Consider the following 19,146-nt stretch of genomic DNA (forward strand, 5'->3'; position numbering starts at 1 on the left):
ATCAATATGGTCCTCACATCAATTGCAAGAATTGAACCAATGTCCTTGTGGGATATACCAACTGCATCAACCTTTGTGGGTAATTAAAAACACATTTTTAAAACCTATAAAAAAACACATTTAATTAAAAATAAAATGCAATTTAAGAGTTGGTTAATAATTATATAGACTAAATAGTTTTAATTCCTGATTCATGATTTTGGTTCTCCTATTTCCCCCCTACAATTTTGGTTTCATATTTTAGAAAATCATCAATTTTGGTTCAATTCTTAATTTCTTTTTGACTCAAATACATTTTTGTAATTTAACATTTTGTTCATTTTCATCCTTGTATTTTTTTTTGTTTTAGTCTTGTGAAATATGATTGTTTTTGTTTTTTGTCCTTTAAGTACTTTAGATAATATTTTTTCCATTATTCAAAGCACTTATTTTTACTATCTAAAATATTTCAAGAATAAAAAATAAAACAAACAAATTATGCAATGACTAAAAAAAAAAGAAAATACTGGAGTAAAAATGAAAAAAAAATACTAAATTATGAGAATAAAAAATATATTTAAATTTTTTTTATTTTAATAAAGTTGAACCCTAGACCTAATATATTTACTCAAAGTATAACTAAAAAATAATTTAATTAATTAAAATATAAAATATAAAAAAGTATACAAAATTAAGTATTACATCAAAATTTGGATGTTGTAAAATAGAAATATCAAAATTACTGAAGAAAAAGGAAGGCCAGGATCACTTTTAAAAAATTAAAGGAAGGAAATTATAATTTAACCTAAAAACTTATTAATTTGAGATGAAAAAAGATTTAACCACAAATGACGTTATTTAAAAATTAATTTTATAAAACTAAAATAATCCAAAACCCACGGTACCCTTAAAAAACCACATGAAAATGACTAAATCTAAATGGGATGTTCTTCTAGAATGACAAAACTTTTCTTCCAAAACTCTCCTTGCAGATTTGAAAATGTCACGCAGCAAAATTTGAAAAGCACGAAACGCGACGGCACGGCGTGGCAGTTCCGCAATTAACGTATAAACTCGAGGGCAGTTCAACAAACTACATCCTCTTTACTTCCATTTCACGCTTGCTTCGCATCTAAGCCAACAAAATCAAATACCCTTTCTACTTCTTCTTCAACGCTCTTTAGTACAGCGGAAGAACGAAGCCTCCTCGTTCTTCTTCTTCTGCGCTTTCTCTCTCCCTCTCTAGAACCGTAACCGTCGTTTCTTTCTTTCTCTCTCCTCAACCAGAGATAAAGAGTCACCTTCTTATTTTTCTGAATCTCGCGGCGTTGTTCTTTCTGCTGCTGCGGCTGTGGTTCCGGCGGCGATGGGACAGCAATCGTTGATCTACAGCTTCGTCGCTCGAGGCACCGTTATCCTCGCGGAGTACACCGAGTTCACCGGAAACTTCACCGGCGTGGCGGCGCAGTGCCTCCAGAAACTCCCTTCCTCCAACAACAAGTTCACCTACAACTGCGATGGCCACACCTTCAACTACCTCGTCGATAACGGATTCAGTAAACTACTCTCTCTCTTTCTCTCTGTTCTCTTGTTTTCGCTGATCTGCATCCGTTATTTGATTTTGCTGTATCTATTGTTGGAACTGGATTCGGTGCGTTTACGCGGTGGTGAACCTGCGCCGTTTTGATGAAGATCGGACGGTTCAAATTTCGGATGCATATTTAAAATACGATTTGTCCGATCTTCATCAACTCTGGATTAGGCTGTTCGTTACTTCTTGATCTGCGTGCAGGAAATGGTGCGGAAATTGAAAAAAAAAAAAGAGCGTTTGTTACTAGGCGTGCGTTGCTTGATTTGATTAGGTCAACTACCGCGATCGATAGTTGTTGATGGAATCTTCGATTGGTTTCGTTGCTAGAATGTGAAAAAAGTGTAAAGGAAGATGGAAAAGGAAGCAGTGAAAGTTATTTTGTGCAACTGAGAAATGGATCGTTTACGTTGTTGTGTTTTTAGGCATATATAGTAGTTTCTATTGTTGCATCTGTTGTAGTTGTTCTGTTAACTTTCTAACGTATGGCAAAACAACATTTAGAAAGGGATATTGAGGAAAAATTTTCCTTTATTTTAATTTTGGTAGCTGCTGAAGAGGATGATCAAGGTTTTAATTTGCGGTTGTGGTTTCATCACGATCGTTGACATTATGGATAATTGTGGCTGATGTTGCCACAATTGCAGTTGCGATGCAACCATTGTGGAGAGTCCGAAAACTGAGGATGATTGAGGAAAACTTGGTAATGTTGCTAAGGTTTTGAATAGAAATCATTTTGGTTGTTCTGGAGATGCACTATATGGAATTATAAATGACTAATTCTGGCTTTATTGCTAGTAGCATGACTGTGTTTTTTGAACTTGCTGCTTTCTGCTGGTGATACTTTTGTTTTTGTTTCATCGACTGAATTAATAATTACTGTTAGTTGGAACTAATTAAGTGCCTGCTGAATATTGCAGCTTACTGTGTGGTTGCCGTTGAGTCTGCTGGACGGCAGATTCCAATTGCTTTCCTTGAACGAATCAAGGAGGATTTTACCAAGAAATATGCTGGAGGAAAAGCAGCAACAGCGGCTGCTCAGAGCCTCAACAGAGAGTTTGGGTATGTATATGTGCTGCAAATTTGTATTGTTAATTTACTATAATGACATTAATTATTGTGAAATATTTGTTGCTCTATAGACCTAAGTTGAAGGAGCAGATGCAGTACTGTGTTGATCACCCAGAGGAAATTAGCAAGCTTGCAAAAGTGAAGGCTCAGGTTTCAGAAGTCAAAGGAGTTATGATGGAAAATATTGAGAAGGTAAAGCAACTATCCTCTTATCCTTTTTAGCTGTGGATGAGTTGAAAGTGTTTTCTGAGGCTAAAATTTCCCTTTAGTGTTTTTTTTGGTAGGCATATATGGAGGGGTTTGAATTTAAACTTCTCATAAGTTTTTGACTGATAAGTTGCTGTGACATTTATATCCTATTTGGCAGGTTCTTGACCGTGGGGAGAAAATTGAGCTTTTGGTGGATAAAACAGAGAACCTTCGCTCTCAGGTCCATTGTTTGTCACTATTGCATATTTTTAATGATTCTGTAAATGCAAAGTAATAAATTATTAATAATAGAAATGGGAGCCTTGTGCACCAGGTCACTGTGCAAGTCTCTCTCTTTAAACCCCTCTCTCTTTTTTATTTATTTATTGGTGTTTTCAGTTATCAATAGTATAGATGTAATTATACATTAGACACAGGCATCTACAAACTGACACATGGAAGCTAAGTTTACGTCTATATTTACCAAGTTGAGGAAACTTTAAACATAATAATAGTCCATAGTAGATATGGTCTTGGACAGATGCAATAAGCAACCCAAATATTAGTCATTACACAACAAGGTTGTTATAACATACAAGAGAACAATATATCTAATACTATGTGTATGTTATGTTGGGTTTGTCACTTTTTACAGCATTAGATTTTTTAAAGGTGAATTTTGTACATGTTATGTGAGATTGTTCAGAGAATTTGGTCACTATGATAAAACCAATTTACTAAACTGCCCTTGGATGTGTGTATGTTTTTAAATAGAAGTCATCAGTTTATTCAGTTAGGCAAGCCTGTCTATTACACTATTGAATTATTGGTGAGCATTGTGAGATGTATCTTGTATACTTGAGTTATTTTGTATTTATGTTTTTCCCCCCTTCAAACATTGAGTTTGATTAATATTATGCTTGGAATGACTATCTTGTTAGAGCAATTAAATCTTAGTTTCGTGTACCATTTTTATGTCTTTTAAACATCATTGCTTATCTTTTCACTGCCTCATCAAATTAAATTGATTTTGCAGGCTCAAGATTTCAGGCAGCAGGGAACCAAGATTAGGAGAAAGATGTGGTTCCAAAACATGAAGATAAAGCTAATCGTTCTGGGTATCATAATTGCCTTGATTCTTATTATTGTTCTTTCCGTTTGTGGTGGCTTCAACTGTGGTAAATGATGAGTCTTTCCCACGTCCTGGCTTCAACTGTGGTATTTGTCTCCTCACTTGATAAGATTGTTGCTAGCAGATTGCCATTGCCTCAACTGTCGACGTAGTGCTTTTGACTTACTTTTTGGGATTTACATTCTTCCGTCTTCTCCGATGATAGATGTTATATGGCATTGCTTGTATAGTGTGAATTGTTTAGTCTATCATCTTGTCTCCCATAGCGTAATGCTAATCTGTCATTCTCTATAGTTTAGGTGGGAGTTTCAGCATATGGTTTGAGGATTATGTTTTTTAAGTATGCTTACATATTAAGAAACCAACCATTACGTAGTTGAGCTTTTTTATTACCAACTTACCATATTTTTTGTTGGACTTGTGATAATCCGTGCGTTTGTGTGTGAACGTTTTATCCATCTTCGAGGCCTTGCTTATGTTCTAATTCTAAACGCTAGTGGTTTTTGTTTTAACTTGTTAATTATTAATTCATTCATTTGGTATGCTGAAATTAGTTGAGTGTCTGCCTTGGAATTGTGTAATAACCAAAGTGCATACTTAAAAGGCCACGAAATCCATACACGCAAATTGGTTTGGCTCTTCAGAATTTGTTCAATTCTCTCTCTAACTTCACAACTAATGTTCTTAGGCAAAATCTCAATGATATGAAATTTTGATGAACCGTAAGAATAGTTTCTTGAGATAACAAGAGGCTGTTATTTATGCAAGAATTGTGCTACCCTGTGCGAATTGTTTATGGCTCATTGGTACTTGTTAGGAAGGCGTAAGGGGATTAGATTTAATTATATCAAACTTTAAAGTTTAATTGAAAAGTCAAAGCAATTAAAAGTGACTTGAACGAATATTAAGTTGTTTATGGTCCATTGGTAGGCAGGCGTAAGGGGATTAGATTTGTTAAATATTATAGACTATAAAGTTTAATTGAAAAGTCTAAGGAGTAAAGGGTTTATTTGAACGAAAAGCAAGTTGGAAAACACGAATTTGACGGAACAATGGAAGTGGTTCATTAAAATGGAAAGAATGCGATAGCGGGGAAGTGTTAGATGTATAACTTATCGGTTGCCATGAACATTCCTGTTAATTTTATTTTGAACGGCAAAAAGTTCTGACATTATCTTCTTGTCGATTGTCATCGAGTTGCGTGCGATTCTTGGAATAGCAAACGCAAGTTGAGTGAACGAGAATTGGAGCAAGAGGCGAAAAAAAGAATAAAAAAGAGTATTGAAGTTTTTATTATTATTATTATTATTACTATTATTATTATAAGTATTTAAGATCTTCGTGACAAAGTTCTCATACCAGTAAATATTTAAAAATCAATAATGAAGTCTATTCTCATTCTCTATGTCTAACGAGGTTAGTGATTACCTTAAAAATTTAATTAAAATATACTGAGTGTACATTTTATATTTGTCATTTAATCATGAGTATATATTATAAAATATAATAAAAGAAGTCCAAACGATCGGTAGAAGTTAAAGGAGACATGAGCTATTGTTGTTCTGAATGAAAGTTCGTGGGGATGAAGGACGAGATATGAGAGATAATTATGGAATAATAGTTACAACCGTTTTCAAATATTAGAGTTTAAACTTAGAACAATCCTAACTAAATATTCACATAACAAACCGCATATACTTATTCTCGAAGACATGGGATACTAACAAAAGTGAAAAAACTAACATATATGGTATAAATGACAATATAAAAATTATTAAACTGAAAATAAAATAAAACCTTTTATTAATATAAACAAAGTTAGATGAATAAGTTCATGTGATATATTATTTGGGTAAAACGAGACAATGTCGTATTATATATATATATATATAACACAAAATTTATCTTATCATCACATTATTGTAAAGTGGTAAAATCTTACTGTAAATGTATCTTATTCAATAAAAATGTAAAAAGATTGAATCTTATTAAATTCATTAAAATGTTTTTAAATAAATAATATATATACAAATAGTGAAAGTTTTTTTACATTGTCTTTGCATAACAATTATGTATAGTTAATTAATTTTTTATAATAATAATCTATAAATTTAAATTAATTGATAATGTAGAAACTTAATCAATTGTGCATGTCTATAAATTAAATACTTTACTCTGACATTATTTAATTATAAATATAAATGTTCTTAAATTATGAACTAATTAAAATTCACCTTTGATATAATATTTCAAGTAATTATTATAAAAATCAATAATTTTATCATACAAAACAACAATAAAATTATATAATTGAATAAAAATAAAAATAAAAATTCTTTTAATTATTGATGAATTAAAAATAATTCATAAATTAAACCCTTGTAATTATTTATATCATCTAAGGTCAGTGGTTTTATTTGGAGACCATCAAGAAACAGGGTTCAAACAACACTCAACCTTCACAACCGAAACATCATCCCTGCTGGAGATAACATCAAATGCGTGTTCTGTAATGACAGCTTGGAATCAGCGGATCATTTGTTTTTTCTGAGTAGCTTTGCACATGAAATATAGAATCGGTGTTAATGTGTTATGTATGGGGAGGAGACTCGAGAGTACTACCGGGAGATATTCAAAGTCACTTCTGGCAGCATACATATTCTGTTCAACGAAGGAAGCTGTGATCAAGACCCAGTTTTTGATGATGTTATATACTTCATGGAACTGGGGTGGGTAAGCAACTAAGCATGGCACAGAAGCGCGTATGGTGTTACATGCTAGTGGCTATGCCACTTTGTTTGAGATCCCTCACATTCTTCTAGTGACTCTTTTCCTACGTATCCAAAGTGCATCTTCTTTTGACAAATGCAGCCTAAGTGGTTAAAAAATATCATGGTCACAGATAATGACAACTGAACAGATGTGAGAAAATGTTAGTGGTAGTCAACCAAAGTGGGTATGTGCACCATGGCATGCTCATCTTTTCAATTATACACTCGTGCAGCATAGTGTGGATTGTACCCTGATCCATTTTATTCATGATTATCTTCCCATGTACCCCACTCTTGGGACAATTATACACTGGTACAAAAAAGCTCAGATTTAAGTGCTTCCTAATACAATTTTTGGCTTGAAATATAGAAAGTGAAAAAAAAAATCAACCAGAAAACCCTCGAGTTCATTATACTAATCCAAAAGTTTACAAATTTGATCCATAAGGATAGTTACCAGATTGTCCATTCCAACAGTATTCCTAGCTATCTTCAATGTATGGTGGTACTTAACATAAATTACAGCAAGCCTAATGTGTAAAACAGACCACATGCCTTAAGGAAGCAGGTGCCTTGTGCTGGCCTTTTGTCCTTGGCATAGTTTTTGCTGGAACAAAACCACACCAATAAAATTAATCTTGAAAAAACAATAGTTGAATCTTCAATCCCATGTTTTGCAGTCAGTAAACTTCAGTCCTCCCCTTGCACATTCATGGGGGCATTATTCAGCAAATAGTTGAGCTCTTGTATAAATAATGCATGCATGAATTCTTGATTAAAAAGGAAACAAACCAGTTCACTGATTCCTAGCAGTGCCACTGGTAGCAGCTCTCTTAGAATTTCATGGTGCGGTAAAATGCATCTATAAGTAATCATGCATGGCTGATGGCTGGCAGAAAAAAATCTGTCATGACCTATAACCATGAACTGTTAGAACTGTTAAGCACGTGGTCCGAACTATTAATTAAGCATGTGGTCCATGTCTGAGATGACAGAAGGTTAGATTAAACATTCATTGACAAGTTGATTTCTATGTTGTCTATAAGCCTGACTTTGCCAAACCATGCAGCAACAAAGAAGACAGCAGGCAAAAGTATCTAGTTCGTATTAAGCAATACCTTCCATTATTCATAACTTCTAATTCTGTATTGCTTTGGCTTCATTCAAGGATATGTTACGTCCAAATATATTTTGGTAAGGCACACATCACTGCCAAAGTAACTTGGGGCAATATTAACCATTATTAATTGTGTGCTCTTCAAAGGATGTGAGGATTTCATAAGACACTCCAAATTAAACACAGAAAAGAAAGATATTTAACATTTCACCTCAGCATAATCAATCTTTCCACCAGCATCAGTAATACATTGGACAACCAAATTTCTCAACTTCTCAGAATGCACTTGACCAGCTTCTGCTGATGATTTAGCTCTTAACAATGATTTATTTATTGATAGTGCCTGAACGGATTTGAAAGAAATCATTGTTACCTAGCTGCAATTAGAAGGCAAAGTATACTAACAATTTATTAAGGCTTAGTGCAGCTGAAAGTGAAGAGGCTAACGTAAGAAAAACATTGTAACATAAATTTTACATAATCATTCACAAATGCTTCAAAATTAGATATCATTGCTGGCTTTAATTAATTAAACAATATTTGAATAAAATACCTTTTTCCCTCTCTTCAGGTGAAAGGTGCACATTACGTGAACTCATTGCCAGGCCATCATTATCACGTATTATTTCAGCACCTATGACTTTTATGGAAAAATCAAGATCTCAAACCTACAAAGAATCAATCATAGTCAGTCTACGTGGAACAACATCAAACAGATCTGGTACTAATAGACATCAAACAGAAATGTAAGAGTTAGTGGAAATAATAGCCCCAGTGATAACAGAATGCAAAGCATGGAAAGAGAGAGAAAGACTGAGAAGAAAAGATTGGGAAAGAGGCAGCAGACCCCTCAAATTGTTCTTCCTTTTTTGCCTTCTCAGTATTCCTCTTTAACTCTAGGGGCTACAGATCTCTATTTTATTGCCATACTAAACCAACAATATGGAATTAATCTGTTTTACTTCTAGTATCCCATCAAGTAAAAAGTGAAAATAAATATACCATCCCAACATGCAGTTATACTTACCACCTAAACCAAAATAATAGAACCTACACATTAGAAAATATTAATAGTTAAAAGGAAAGTTTTTTTCTTTTTTTTTTCTTGAACTTAATGATAGCACTCCCACCAAACACGATTTCAGATTTTTACAGAAAAGGTTTGCATCTAGAAATAAAATAATAAACTGATATAATTACTCCATTGTGCAAGTGAATACAGAGTAATTAAATAGCTGTTGATTGATAATCAGATAAGCATTCCTCATTGCACTCTCTCTTCTACCGCTCTACTTTGTACCAAAAGCAACAACAGTAATTATTATTGTTCAACAATTTATATTTAATGGAGGAAAGTGACGTAAAATTTTCAGGTAATACACAGTAATATCTGTCCTTTTTCAAAATCCTTACAATGAACTAAAAAATAATAATTTGATGAAATTTTTTGTTCAAGAAACTATAAAATGAAGCTTCGTCACCACAGTCGCCACCCCTCTGAAGAAAACGGGCCTGCTCTTCCCAGCTCTCGTGCCTGGGTTTACGTAGATGAAGAGTTGGCGGGCCTGGGCCACGAGGGAGAGGTGGCCCGCGTGGAGGAAGCCCATGGTGGGGACCAGCCCGATGAGCTTGCCCTGGGCCCGCATCGAGCGATCTCTGCCTTGTCGGTGATGACCTTTGTTGGGGTTGGAGCCAAAGTTAATGATGACTTTGGGATAAAGTACGTTAGTTTAGGTGTGCATTGGATTTAGAAGGCGGCTGAAAAAGATGGAAATAGAAGTGCTTGTTTTTGTCTTTTGCACATAATTAATTCATCCATTTCTGGTTTTATTATTTTGCCATCTGTTATTCATTTTAAAATTGTCACATCTGGTGCTAGTATTTTTAAAATTTTGTGATTTTTATTATTTTTTTAAATAAAAATATTTATTTCTCTTATTTTAGAAATTTTATAATTTTAACAGAATTTTGTGTATATTTAATTATTTCTCTTTTGATCAAATTGAATTTTGAACCTAACATATTTATTTAGAATATCTTTAAAAAATGATTGGATTAATTACAAAAGTAAGAAATAAAATAAATAAATGTAAGTAAAATTAAATATTAAACCAAAATTATGGACACCAAAATTGATATTCTTATAAAAATAGAAGCATCAAATGTCTCAATTTTAAAATAAGAGAACAAAAGTTATAATTTGAATAAAATGGATCAATCAAAATTACATTTAAGTATAAAAATATTTAATTGAGATGAATTTAGAGAACTCACTTTGGTCACAGCAAGTATAAAGACTTATTAAGTGCTTAGAGAGATACTTATTTAGGTACTTCCAAGTTCAATCCTTAACAAAAATAATTTATAATCGGACTTTACTTACCAATAATAAGATATCGTTTAGATTAATCAGAACTTATTTCCCTTCATGAACAAAAGATTAAGCTATTCTTGTGGGATATAAATCAATCCTTTATAACTAGATTAATGTTAACTATTAAGCGAAATAAAATAAATTGTTTTCTTTTCATTTTCCAAAATAGAAAAAGTTGCATAGACCCCCTTAAAGTAGCCAAATCATGAGATAGGACAACTTAATCTCTTAATTTGTTTATGTGTATTCATGAGTTTTTTTAGCTAGAATTGTGACTTTTTTTTCACTTTAATTCCTAGAAAGGAGAAAATTGAAGCAGGACTCATTTTCACATGAATAAAATTCATGAAGTTAAAAAAAAGAAAGAATATAGTTGGACATAAAAAGGAGAAGAAAAGGGTCATTGAAGGTGGTCATCACAAGGCTCGTTGAAACTGTTTCCAGAAGTGGCGTATCTAAATTTATTTAGAGTGTGTTTGGATAGGATAATTTAACTAGGTAATGTATTTTTTTATAAAGAATTAATTTTTTTTTATTAAAAGTAACTGTTTGGATATTTTAGTAAAAGGAATTCAAAATTTTAGAATTTTAAAAGTGATTTTAGTTAGTTGAAAGAATAGAATTTCAAATTCTATCTTCAAGGGAGTGAATTTGGAAATTCCTCTCTCGATCGCCATTTCCAAGTACGCCATGCCTCTTTCTTACTCTAAAATGTCTCGTCATGGTGGCTCTAAACAACAACCAGGGTTCGGTCTTGTAGGGAGGAAAATCAAAGTTCGAGCGAATCATTTCCAAGTCCAAGTCGCTGAACAAGATCTATTTCATTATGACGTTCGTAATCTCAACCACCGAACTCATGCATTTCATTCTAACGATTTCATCATTTTATTGACTTTGATTTTCTGGTTTGAATGTTAGTGTATCCAAACACATAATTTTAAAAATAAAGGAATTTAAATTGAAGCATTTGAAATTTTTAGAATTTAAATTTTTAGAAATTTTTAGAATTTTAAATTACCCCATCCAAACACACTCTTAAAGAAGAAATTCTAAAGTTCACGTTTTACATTCATGTGGAACAAGTGACCATTTGTTCGCAATCAAATTTCTTTATATGACAACCATTGCATCTTTGCTTCTAAATAAACCTAAATTAAAAAAAGACTTCCAATAACATCTCATTGGAGTTTATAAAATAATAGGCTTATTACTTTGTTATCATCATTAATTTACATAAAGTTCTTCACTTCATTTAATTCCTCACTCTTCCAAAAAAGCAACACCCTCCACTCCATCAAAAACAGGAAACAGAAAACAAAAAGAAACTAGTTCTCCATAAACACCTATTACCCATCCCAATGTATGAAAGCTATACACACAAAGTATGAACTTAACATGCTAATTGGTCTCTAAATGAAGAAATCTCCTAAAAAATTGGAAGTCTCTTTGATCTAATAGGCCCCCATTCATTCATCAATTGTTCCAGGCCTTTGATGAACTCATCATCCAGGCCCAAAAGATCTGAGAAATGTGGTGGAGGTAGCATGGATCTCAATTCTGTTAGGAGATCTTGGGCCCGTTTCCTTGACTTGCTATCATCTGAGCCTGGAAGATTTCCTTTTAATACATCATCCAGGATCAATTGTGCCTCTTCATATCTGGCTTGTCTGATGAGGCATAGGCCCAAGTTACAGGCCTTGTTACAATCTGGATCAATCATTTGGACTTTCCGATACACCACTTCTTCCATCATGTAGTTCATCTTTTGCATGTAGGCCCAGCCCAGGTTTCCCTGTACAATAATGTTCAGACAAGTCAATGTCCAAAAAAATGATAATAATCTTTTTTTTTTAAGTTAACAATGATAATAGTTTTGTCAATTCCTTAAAAAAAAAAGTTTTTGTCAAAATCACAATCAAATGAGAATGGAGTGGAGGGAGTATGTTATATAGATTATATGCAAAAATCAAGGCAATTCTTAAACTAACTTTCAGCAAAGGAAAAGTATAGTAATTTCTAGACTAGATCAAATACCAGTAATCTTGAAGTTTCTTGTTTCATAGAAACTTGGAACTTCTTGCCATGAGACCTTGCTGTCTTAGAGAGTTTCCCATTGAAAGCCTCACCCTGGTATATCAACTTCAACTTTCGCTTCAGCATTTCTATTTGCTCATCTATTTTTCCACATTTCTATCATTTCAACAAATGAAATTTAACTTAGAAGTTAATTATGAGACCCAAGTATAAAGACACCCATTCATTCATTGTACCAACAAAGAATAAAATTAAAAGACACGTACATCGTACCCAAAAAAAAAAAATGCATTCTTCACAGCTAGTTAACAGGAAATTTCAACGAATCAAATAAAAGCTGTACACACTAGAAAACAACTCTTCAACTAGTTGACCTTCAAATTATTGAGGAAACTCTTTAATTATTTGGGTTCTACATCTACAAAAATAACAAGTATTTGCGTTTTGTGGCTTATTTTAACATAACTGAAAAAACAATGTAAAAACTAATTAACATCTTCAGTTTCATGCTTTCATCTAATTTCAAGGTTGTTTACAAATGAAAAATTCGATTCGTATTAACAAGGAAACGAGGGAAAAAAAAGTAAACGGACAAACATGTCAATATCAAAGAAATAAAAAAATATTTAATTATTCATTTAATTCATATAATTATAGGAAAAAAAATTCCTTTTAGCCTTTATACTTAAAAAACAGATTCTTGGTCCTTATGCATACTATTTTTTAATCCGTTTTAGTCCTAGCCGTCGAGATTAAAAGGATAAAAAATTACGTGTAAAGATTAAAAAGGACGTTTTTAAGTATAGGAAATAAGAACCTCTAAAAAAAAGTATAGGAATTAAGAAGGAAAATTTTTGTAACTATAATACCAAATGAATAATTAAACAAGAGCTTAAGGAGATTTATACCTTGTAAAGATCTATTAGTACATTATCAAGGGACTCTTGGGATTGTTTGGAGCAAAGGCTTCTAAATGAACGAATGGCTTCAATAGCTTCTTCAGATCTGTCCAATTGCTTCATCACTACTGCCATATCCTTTAGAGCACTGTCCACTTTATCCCCAGAATTTATTGCTTTCCGAAACAATACAATTGCAGCTTCTGGGTTCTTTTCTACCAGCTTCATAATTCACATAATTACCATTAACATTATTATTGCCACTACTTAACTATATCTCTGATCAAGTAAGAATTAATTACAGCAACAAAAATGAATTGTTTAAATAATTAAATCCAATTTTTAATGATAATATCTTTCCTCCTCGAGAAAATTTTGAAAGCCATCAAAATTGCAGCAAAAATCCATTATGAAATTAAACTGTGGATTATTAAATCCAAACTCTGAAAAATTCCACGGCTATATATATGGTTATATAAAAAGAGAGAAATTAAGATAAAAGTATCGAAAATTGAATTATTGATGGTTCTTGAATGAATGAAGATGTTAATTATGTAGCTGGGCATGCTTAGGTCTGACATAAGGGAAGTAGATGGTAAAGGTCATATTTTTTTCCTTTTGGGGCAGTCTCTTCCATTTGTGTGTGAAACTAAAGGAAACAATACTAGTTCTCTTCTCTCTCTCGTCTTTGTTAGTTACGATTATTAAGATTACACGCTTTCCAGTTTCAACTTTGGAGGAACAAAGGATGAGAACAAACAACAACAACAACGTTGTGAACCTGGACGGCTTTGCGTCCTCGTTCCTTTTCCTTTGGAGATGATTTTAAATTAAATATTTCTTTGAAAATCAAGTTAGAAAAAATTGTTATTTAGCTTTCTTGAACATAGACACTAACCTAAAATGTATTTATTTAATTTGTTTAACAATTCAAGATTATAACACAATTTTTATTTATTTGTGAAATATAATGTTTGCTTTAATTATTTTTATATAATATAATTTCTTTTAAGGTAAATAACCACTTCTGTCCCTTGTGTAATTCGCTAACAAATGCGTTCTTGAAAGATGAAAATACAACATTGTCTCTGAAGATGTAAATAGGGCAACAAATATATCTGACGGTTAACTTTCGTCCGTCACTGTTAATAAACTAGCTTACGTGGTACTTAGGGATAAATTTGTCACTGGTTGTCGACGTGGATTGCCAGCATAAGGTAGAGACATATTTGTGATAATATGCATAAGGTAGAGACATATTTGTCATAATATTTTTTTAATTTTTTGTCTTACCACTCCTGAAATATGAAAATACAAAATTTAGTGTCTGAAGGTATAAAAAGTACAACAAATATATTCAGACGTTAATAATAATAAATTGTGACTAATTATTATTATTATACTTATGTAATATATTTTTTAAATTGCCTTTTAATATATATTTTAATTATTTTGATTTTCTTGTCAAACCTTAATCTTTACTGTGAAAAAAAATTATCTTATATCTAATAATTTTATCAAATTTCTACTTAATTTCTTACTTTTAATCTTTAAAATTATTTCATATCTCAATTTCAACTTAAGTACCCTTATATTTAGATTAAAAATAATATGTTGAGTAGAAAAAACAAAATTAGTCGCGGGACCAAATTTATTTATTTTAAAAAAATAATTTAATCAACTATTTTTTAAAAAAAAAAGTCTCAAAATTTAAACTAGATAAAACTAAAGTGAAATTATAAATTTTTTTCCTTAATCAATAAAATGCACATATATACCTCATATATGAAAGAATATCTTAGATAAATCTTATATGTTTCCACTTTTTTAAAATGCATATATATAACCTTAAATCTTCTGGTAGTCGATATCACATATCTAAATCTATCTATGTAACATAAAAACACAACTATGCTAAAGTTTGGAATAAAATGTGTATTAGAGATCTAGCCTATTCTTTAATTTTAAGATGGTGTGTTATTTGATGACCACTCAAAAAATTTAAAATCTATGATAATGACACTTAAAATTAATTTCATTGTTAAATGGATCTTGACATTTTGAACCCCCTCAAATAGGAGACTCTATTCAATATATCACCTCCTATAATTAATAGTCAATATCGCCTACATAAATCCGCTTATATATATAAAATTGAAAGCACACAACACTATTACATATTGTTTTTTTTTTTTTGTTGTCTAGGCTCAAAGATTAAGAGTATCCTTCAACCTAGTGGATCAAAGGTTAATCATGCTTGTTGTGTGATTATCATTTGCCCAAGGTAATTTTGCAGCAAAAGAAATCGAATATGAATTCTCTCATTAGATAAATTGTTCCTTCACATGTAAATACAATAAGACCTTACACCACTGCATTAACATATGGATTTATGGGTTTTCTGCATAGAGTTTAGTTGGGAGGAAATAGAGGAGGATTAAACTTTTATTGTTCAATTCAATTATTTGAAAGGAAATGGAGGGAGTGGAGGACAACAAAATCCCACCTCATCCAATTTTTGCTCTTCTCCAATATTGGAGGGATTTGGAGAGGAAGGGAGGAGACTTAAAACATTTATTCATACCAATGTTTTGAAATATAAAATTATAAGGGTACAAAGGCAAATTATTTTTTAAAAATCCCTCCTTGTGAACAAAATAAGAAAATATTTCCTCCCCTCCTCTCCTTTAAAATTCCTCCATTCTCCTTTTTGAATATAATGTCTAATAAAAATCATTTCCCCTCCATCAAAGCATTTATTCATACCAATGTTTTGAAATCTAAAATTATAAGGGTACAAAGGCAAATTAATTTTTAAAAATTCCTCCTTGTTAACAAAATAAGAAAATATTACCTCCCCTCCTCTCCATTAAAATTCCTCCATTCTCCTTCTTGAATATAATGTCTAATAAAAATTATTTCCCCTCCATTACAATCTCTTACCTCTCATTTGAACTAATTATCAGTCTCTTAAAGAAAAAATTGGAATAGTAAATATATATTATATCTAGTAAACTCTTTAAGTTTGTGGAGGTGTGTCACTCGATGATCACACAAATAATTTAAACGTTATGATAAGGACCCTTAAAATAAATTTATCATTAATTATTTTCTTCCCTTGAAGTAAATCAAACATCATATATTAAAAAAATAATGTTTAATATATTTTTAAGATATTTAAATTATATTTTTTATGTTCGAACAAATATTATATTTAGTATAATAATATAATGAGCTCCATTAAAATGGGAGACATTGTTCAGTACATCTCATTGAACCCTATAATTAATATTCAGCACTACATTCTTGAATCCATATATATAAAACTGAAAACAAAAAACTCTGTTAAAGGAATGTTTGAAATACAAAGTGTATAAGAATTCTGGTCTATTCTTTAATTTTGTACGGTGGTGCATTACTTGATGATTGCAAAAATAATTTAGGGTCTATGATTGAGATCCTTAGAATTAATTACGTTGTTAATTATTACCTTCCATAAAGGTAAATCGAACACCATATATTAAAAACTTCATTTTAAAATAAGTTTTCTACATATTTCAATTATGTTTCTAAGATCAAAATGAACTTATGCAACAGGGCATTATATCTAATATAATCATAAATGGACTTTGACATTTTGATCCTTAAAATGAAGAATTTTATTCAACATATCACCTTGAATCACCAAATAGTTGACACCACATATCTAAATCTATCTTCATAAAATAAAATAAAAACACATGACTCTGCTAAAGTTTGGAATAAATGTGTATAAGAGATCTAGCCTATTCTCTAATTTTGAGGTTGTATATTACTTGACGACGACACAAATAATTTAAAATCTATGATAAAGATATTTAAAATTAATTTTATTATTTAATGAACTTTGACATTTTGGATCCCTCAAACTGAAAAGACCATTCAGTATATTTCATTGAATCCCATAATTAATAGTAAGCATCACATACCTGAATCCAATTGTAAAAAATAAAAGTCATACAACTCTGAAAAGATTGTAACATAAAGTATATACAGTAAAGTGGTGTCATAATAGTGTTTGAAACTAAAAAAATTATAAATATTTCCATAAAATTTTTCTGTTTCATCCGATTCCCTAAACTGATCACTTACTATCATTTTTACCTGTAAACATGTATTAATATTATTACTTCAGTTATATTTTTAATTTTTTTTGAAGTAATGTAATTCACGTATTAAACTTTTCAGAGACTTATTGAATGTAAAAAATATCACATTTTAGTATTAATACTTGAGATTTGTTCTTGTAAAACTTTTAGTATGTTTTTTATTCTAATAAAATTGAAATGTGTCATTTTTTTTTACCTTAAACATAAGTTTGAATAAGTCAAATTTACAATGATGACTTTTTCCATCAATTATGAATATAGCTAATGTGAATGTGACATTTTTTACATTCATTATGTATATAATTGATGAAAAATGTAATATTTTTCATATCAATTATACACATAATCGATCTAAAAAAAGTAATGCAAGTAGGATTGAAGTTCCAAAATTTTCAATATTGTTTTGCATCCTCAGAAAATTGAATTATTGAAAATTTTGTAGGATCAATGAATTTCAAATATTTTTATATGAAAAGGAAAAATATATTTTAATTTTTTTAAGAGCGATATAAACTTGCTTATTGCCACACAAATAATAGTTATACACTATACTTGATTATGGCATAAATAATTTAAAATTGTGATAAAAACTTTTAAAATTAATTCCATTATTAATTATTACATCCCATTAAAGTAAACCAAACATCATATATTACTTAATTTTTATTATATTCTTAAACCTTAGCTCATAATTCTAATTAAATGCTTAAAAATTGTGTGTTTATATGAGTAGGAACGATTTATTTAGTAAAAAATTTGTATTTAATTCTCGTATTTAATTATAATGACTTCAATTATATAAAAAAATAATGACTTCAATTTTAATCTCGTATTTAATTTTATGACTCATATGATAAAGTTGCTTACTTAATAGGTAATTTTGAGGAGGATGAAATTGTGTGACAATATGTTTTGAGAAACGTAAGTTGGTGCAAAAGTGACTTGAACTCATTTTAAATTTGTTTAGTAATAAAATTTTAATTCTTTATACATTCAGGCCTCTCAATATCTAAAGGTTTGTTGTATATATACTTTTACTTAAAAGTATGTTAGTAAGTTGTGCTTGTAATTAATATTGGATTTGTTAAAATACTCCTTATATATAGAGAGAAAAAACCTCCACACCTTCACTTGAGGAGATTACTAAACTTCACACTTTATTTCAGACAAAAAGAAAATTCTTTTTTTTTTTCATCAAATAACTTAGTCTCGAGGATATTGCACAGTAGCAACTTAGGATTATTAAATGTAATTCTAGAATTATTTTTTTTCATTCTATATGTTTTATTATTTATTATTTTTATTGAACGAATAGATCATACATTAAATATCATTACATATTCTATTAATTTTTTCAATGTAAAATAGTAATAATAATAATAGAATTAGTGATTAAAACAAACACAAGTGTTTTCTTTAATCAAAACCTTATGCTCTTTTTCTTCGGTGAATAATGAATAAAAGAGTACATGATTAAAATGGTAAATAATAAATATAATTTATTATTTATCCATAATAAAATTTGAAGTCATCAACCATTACATGAATAAAAGAGAAAATAATTAAAATATTGGTTATTTTATTTATTTATTATTAAAAGAAAACTACACCATCCAAATAGTCATAACTCATAACTGACAAGTTAGTTGTCACAACTAACTAGATATGTATTATGTGTACGTGTTTGGAACGTGCTTATGTCTAACTTTTTACGTCAAATTAGAAAAAGATGTGAAAGTTACTGAGAGTAGCTTCACGGTCGACGTGGAAAATTACGTCAAAGAACTGTTCCCAAACACATGGATATATCGACTGAAAAAAAAAACTAGATATTATATCGATTA

At 30.6% G+C, this 19,146-nt stretch overlaps 2 protein-coding genes and 1 pseudogene across 2 annotated transcripts; 1 reads left to right on the plus strand and 2 right to left on the minus strand.

Annotated features, from left to right (window-relative positions):
* Positions 1-918: 918 nt before the first annotated feature.
* Positions 919-4,334, plus strand: LOC100789613 (vesicle-associated membrane protein 722). The gene is made up of 5 exons (XM_003532251.5): positions 919-1,535; positions 2,488-2,629; positions 2,710-2,830; positions 3,006-3,068; positions 3,864-4,334. Exons 1-5 carry the CDS (start codon positions 1,346-1,348, stop codon positions 4,011-4,013), a joined length of 666 nt encoding a protein of 221 aa, XP_003532299.1. The 5' UTR covers positions 919-1,345; the 3' UTR covers positions 4,014-4,334.
* Positions 4,335-7,116: 2,782 nt separating this feature from the next.
* LOC100787476 (pantoate--beta-alanine ligase-like) lies at positions 7,117-9,574 on the minus strand (annotated as a pseudogene).
* A 1,986-nt stretch (positions 9,575-11,560) lies between these two features.
* On the minus strand, positions 11,561-13,383 carry LOC100788004 (protein SULFUR DEFICIENCY-INDUCED 1). Its single transcript, XM_014778590.3, has 3 exons — positions 13,164-13,383; positions 12,256-12,411; positions 11,561-12,013 (listed from the first exon to the last, which is right to left on the minus strand). Exons 1-3 carry the CDS (start codon positions 13,380-13,382, stop codon positions 11,648-11,650), a joined length of 741 nt encoding a protein of 246 aa, XP_014634076.1. The 5' UTR covers position 13,383; the 3' UTR covers positions 11,561-11,647.
* Positions 13,384-19,146: the final 5,763 nt, after the last annotated feature.

Source organism: Glycine max, chromosome 8 (assembly GCF_000004515.6).
Source record: "Glycine max cultivar Williams 82 chromosome 8, Glycine_max_v4.0, whole genome shotgun sequence".
Taxonomy (NCBI): Eukaryota; Viridiplantae; Streptophyta; class Magnoliopsida; order Fabales; family Fabaceae; genus Glycine; species Glycine max.

Excerpts from the sequence above, each read along its gene's own strand:
- LOC100788004 (XM_014778590.3), bottom strand. The coding sequence starts at position 13,382 with ATGAAGCTGGTAGAAAAGAACCCAGAAGCTGCAATTGTATTGTTTCGG. Across the intron at positions 12,412-13,163 it reads TACTAATAGATCTTTACAAG|AAATGTGGAAAAATAGATGA; the intron begins GTATAAATCTCC and ends TTGAAATGATAG. Across the intron at positions 12,014-12,255 it reads AAGAAACTTCAAGATTACTG|GGAAACCTGGGCTGGGCCTA; the intron begins GTATTTGATCTA and ends ATTATTGTACAG.
- LOC100789613 (XM_003532251.5), top strand. The coding sequence starts at position 1,346 with ATGGGACAGCAATCGTTGATCTACAGCTTCGTCGCTCGAGGCACCGTT. Across the intron at positions 1,536-2,487 it reads CCTCGTCGATAACGGATTCA|CTTACTGTGTGGTTGCCGTT; the intron begins GTAAACTACTCT and ends TGAATATTGCAG. Across the intron at positions 2,831-3,005 it reads TGATGGAAAATATTGAGAAG|GTTCTTGACCGTGGGGAGAA; the intron begins GTAAAGCAACTA and ends CCTATTTGGCAG.